This window comes from Petaurus breviceps, unplaced genomic scaffold, assembly GCF_028583685.1.
Source record: "Petaurus breviceps papuanus isolate PSGF00001 unplaced genomic scaffold, PetGlider_PUasm1.0 126, whole genome shotgun sequence".
Lineage (NCBI taxonomy): Eukaryota > Metazoa > Chordata > Mammalia > Diprotodontia > Petauridae > Petaurus > Petaurus breviceps.
In genome coordinates, this window is record NW_027185655.1 from 37613880 (window position 1) to 37619006 (window position 5127).

At 42.1% G+C, this 5127-nt stretch overlaps 1 protein-coding gene across 1 annotated transcript in view; it reads left to right on the forward strand.

Moving 5' to 3' along the window:
* The window catches only part of EGF (epidermal growth factor), a 170101-nt gene that overhangs the window by 130957 nt on the left and 34017 nt on the right, over positions 1 to 5127 (forward strand). The window contains exon 18 of the mRNA XM_069100262.1: positions 362 to 487. Coding sequence (XP_068956363.1) covers positions 362 to 487 — 126 coding nt within the window. The remainder of the gene's footprint in view (positions 1 to 361; positions 488 to 5127) is intronic.

Genomic DNA, 5127 nt, shown 5'->3' on the forward strand with positions numbered 1-5127 from the left:
CCCCATGAGTGCGTCATCCTGTTCTTCCCCAGTGATTTGCTTGCTGGTGCCATTGAGAGCAGTGCCGCGGAGGAGAGCTGAGGCAGGACAACATAAGCCCTCCCCTGAAAATAAGCCCTCTGGTGTTTTTCTTTCCAAAAAAAATAATAAGACAGTGTCTTATTTTCGGGGAAACACGGTAGGACTCTTACCCAAGCAAATATTTGAGCACCTCATGCAAATTTGTCCTGAAGCTAACTCTGTGTCCAAGCTTAGGGATGCAGCTTGGGATTGTGAATTTCCATATTTTCTCCTTTTGTGCTTTGACCATTTACTCCAGGAAAGTCTCCCTGCCTTGCCTATTAAACTATTTTCCTCATAGATATTGATGAATGTAAAATGGACAAAGTGCTTTGCCAGCCAAAATCATCTGAATGCATCAACACCGAGGGTGGCTATGTCTGCAAGTGTTTGAAAGGCTACAGTGGAGATGGATTGAATTGTTACGGTAAGGAAGGAGGGAGGTTTGTGGAAGAAATGGTAGCAGTCAAGGGGATGACCCTGGTAGGAAGGTGAGCAAGGAAGGCAAAATAATGACTGAAGTTGAATGTACCTCAAAATGAAAGAAGTGATTTCTGGGCAATATTTGTGCTAACATCTTTCAGTTTTTGGAAACAAAAGAGATAGGGGTCTGTTAATACACAGCAAATAGGATTCAAAAGGCAGCTGGCGTTCCTCCCTTCTGCCTTTCAGATCCTTTTTCTGAGGTTTGAGTGGCATCAGTGACTTATCAATACACTCTGCCTTAGGCTGTCTGTGGATTTCTCCCTTTCCCACTGACATTTCATTTGGCAACTGAACTAGAGGGAAATTTGGAGCTGCTGGAGGTTTATTGGAAATTGTTGCGGTGCATATAAATGAGGGAGGGTGGGGCTCTGTGGGAAAGCCCATCTTAGTGTTCTGGATCAGCTAAATAACTCTGAGGTTCAAGCTGCTGACATTTATGTGTGACTAGAGGACATACAGGCTCAGTAGAAAGCCACTTTTATAACCACTGTCTCTTCTGCCAGAATTTGGGTGGGGCTTGTATGTTTGTCAATTCATTTCATGACTTGTCTTACCATTTCACTTGTCAGTAGCATTATCCTACAAGTGAAGACCTGTCCAGAGCCAGCCTTGTCAAAATGAAGTGTGTAGAGTTGTCCATGGGATTTCATTTCCTTCAGTCTCTTAGCTTCTATTTCCCTCCTTTTTTTTAAGAGCTGTCCATAGTGAGGGACTGTTATGATGATGAGAAACTGTGACATGAATGTTGGTCCTATTAAATGAACTGGCATCTCCCAGGCATTGTGGGGGAAAGACAAAGAATTATCAGCCCAACCACTAATTTCCCAGCTTAGGCTGGTTTCAATCAGACTCTTATCAGATTAATTCCCTGGCTACCACAGGCATATATAAATGCTCTTTTGAGCATGGATTTGGCGGGCAATCAGGGAAATGTCATGACTCTAATGAAATAGATCATAGATAATTTAAAGAAACTGGGCTTTCATTTAATTTCCTTTGATGAAAAAGAAAAGGATCCTCTTTTGGCTGGTTAAAACTCTCTGCTCTTGAGGCTTCTGCTCATCCCCAAGCCTTTTACTCAACAGGCTCTTTCCAGGGGTGGCCACACATGTGATAACAGTGCCCTGTCTTGCAGGATTAACCTCCAGTCTCTTAACCAGAGAATAAATTGACTTGCCCTCTTTTCATTTGGTTGAGATCATAGATTTAGACCAGGAAGGGGTATCAGATGCCATCTAGTTATGAAGGTTGTGACCCAGTCACAAAGTAAAAGCATTAGCCATTAGCCGGGTGGTACTGGAAGCTGGGTCATTTGATTCCAGACCTAGAGCCTTCTCCACTGCATCATGCTACATCCTATAAGGCTTTTTCTTTCTTTTGTCACCAAGAACACAACCACATCTTCTCCCAGTGTCTTAACAGATGATCTTTCACATGGGTAAAGTAAAGCCAAGAGATAGGAAGAGGTCAGTAAAAGTGGTCAATTTGTGTCATTAATTGAAGCAAGGACACACAGAGGTAACCAATTAGACAACAAGCATTTATGAAGGGCTGTAGCAGCAAGCACCCCAGTATCCCCAGGATGGTTGCTAACATAGGTTCTTAGATCTGCTTTTTCTAAAGGAAAGCAACTCAAAATGGGTTAACAATATTGCTTTAATAAAACATATGTCATTTACCTAGTTCAGGTGAAAAAGGCTAGCACCCTGAACTTCAGAGAATACAAACAATTTATAAGTAGAAGTTACAAACAGACAGGCTTCCAACTGTCTGACCATTATATCCATACCTAGTCACAGTTACCAGAGAGGGAAGCACCAACATCTGGGTTTTCAAAGCTGTGGGGCTTGACGGCTGCCCAGAGTCTCATCTGGTCAAATCACACAGCTCTTCTCAAAGTGAGCCCCAAAGCAAAGCCTCACATCAGGGTATATATATCCTTCTCCTGGCTCAGAGAATGTCACAACCCTCTTGACCCACTGCCCAATCACAGAGCAGCAAGGTGTGGGCATTCCTGAAAACCAAGCCTCCTGCCACAGGCTCCAGGTGCACTTAAGCCTATCAAAGGGCCTAGGGGCAGGTAAGATCTTAAATTCCCATTCCCATAACAAGGGCTTACTATATTCCAGGCATGGAGAAAGGCAGAAACATAGGCTCTGCCCTCAAGGACCCTACAGTCTAGTTGGGAAAGACAACAAAATTGCATGCACAAACTATATACAGCATAAATGGGGGAAGGGAATAAACATTTTTGTAGTGCCTACTATGTGTTGGGCACTCCTCACAACAACCTGGCTAAGGTTGTCTCCATTTTACCATTGAGTTTGTTGTTGTTCAGTTATTTCAGTCCTATCCTACTCTCTGTGACTCCATTGGCACAGATACTGGAGTAGTTTGCGATTTCCTTCTCCAAGTCCTTTTACAGAAGAGGAAACTGAGGCAAACAGTTTGGCAAACTTCCTTGACTGGCTAGGAAGTGTCTGAGGCCAGATTTGAACTCAGGTCTTCCTGACTCCTAATCTAGTGTTCTGTCTTAGTCATTAGCTGTAGGCAATATCAGCATATGTGTTTGGCAGGGGAAGTATGAATAACTGGAAAAGGTCTCCAGTTGAAGAAGGCATTTGAGCTGAATCTTAAAGGAAGCCTGGGAAGCTAGATGGTAGAGGTGAGGAGGGAGAACATTCCAAGCATGAGGGATAGCCAATGCAAAGTCAGAGAAGGGGGAGATGAGTAGTTATGTTCCAGGAAGGGATTGCTTAGAAGAGGAGTAAAGTGTAAGAAGACTCAAAACATAGGGAGGGGCCAGAACATAAAGGGACCTTAAGTAGGAACTTTCTTAGTGAAATCTGAATCAACTCCTTTGAATTTTGAGAGTTAACCCTGGGCTGAGGGATGGAAGTCAGTATGGCCACTTTCCTTCTGTTATTAGAAGCAAAAATTAGGTTGGAAAAAGCAAGAAGGGTGAGTACACACAAACACATATTTAAGATTGGTCAAATCGTTTGATGAAAAGCAGTAGCAGTTGTATAGTGGACAGAGCCAGACTTGGAATAAGGGAGATCTGGGTTCAAGTCCTGCCTCTGACATATACTGGCTAGGGGGCCCTGGGCAAGTGAGCAAGGGAGTTTCCTCACTGGAAATTTACAAGTCAATGAAATCACAAATTCAGTCCAAAAATCTTTCCATGAGTAAATTACTTGGAGGTCAGATCCCTAGGCTCTATGACCTTATATTGGCAGAAATGCAAACTAAACTATAGCTTAATTTATTGCTGTTTTTGTCTTTTGTTCTTGAAGAGGACCATGACATCAGGAAGGTGATGCAAGTAAATTGGATTTTATTGAAAGAGGGCTGTGCAAAGTCACCAGCCTCACTTTCTCCTTTGAAGCCATCTAGGTCAACAGGCCAGATATAGATCAGGAAGATTGGAGATGCTCCCCTTTCCTCTGCCATTGCTCATTTAGAAACTAATATGAAGCAAGAGATTCAGACTTTTAGAGGGCTAAGTAACTAAACTCCTAGAAATTCACCTACAGATTACATTTTATCATTTCTCTCTTTTTCTCATCTCTCTGATAGAAAATTTTCTTCTTTCCCTCTTACCTGGTAGGTAGCTTAATGTCCAGAGTGCTCTTTGGATTTGAAGTCATTTCAGGTCAGGGGTCCTTGTTTTGAAGGGAAAGGCAGTAAATTCCTCATGAACTAAATTTGGGTCTCTTTCTCACACTCTTGACTATTCAGTTTAAGTGTATATAATGATCAGTGCAATTCTAAAGGAGGGTAGAGGATCCCCTCTCAAAATGTAACATTTTTCTAACTATGTCTCCCTTTTCCTTTTTCCATACAATCTCTTTTCTTTCCCTTGACATCTACTTCTCTTGAAGACATTGATGAGTGTGAAAGGCAGTGCAAAAAAGTGGAGAAAATGCCATCTGTAAAAATACAAAGGGAAGCTACACCTATATCTTCTCTAATGGTACACCTGGACCTGGATCTGTCTGTCCTGTTAGGTTAGTGGGTGGTCCAGAGAAGAGATGCTACTTAACTCGGGGCAAACCTCATGAGTGGTATTTCCACAGAAGGTTCTGGGAATTACTCAGCAATGTTAAGCTGCATTCTCTAGCTATTCTGTCTAAGTTACTGCTGGGCTCAGAAGAATCAAATATTCCAAGTTGCCTTAATTTAATAGTGTCTGGAATGAATCTCTTTTATTACTTTGCAGTACTGCTAATCTCCTGATTTGTAATGTTGATGTCAGAGTCTGCTGGAGTTACTGCCCAGGGAGGGTCAGGGGAATTCATCTGAGCTCCTAAATAGCCTTTAGGCATGAGAGTTAGTTTAATGGATTAAAAGAAATGGTCATTTCTAAACTTGCTTCTCCCTCTTACCTGAAAGGGAATGTTTTTTCACCTGCATGATAGTTTCAACCAAATATTATTTTCTTCTTTCCTTGTTGCTGGAAAATATTCAACCTTGGCTTTTTTTTTCTTTCCCCCCTAAAATAGCAATATCATTCATTCATTCACCCATCCATCCATCCATCCATCCATCCATCCATCCATCCATCCATCCATCCATCCA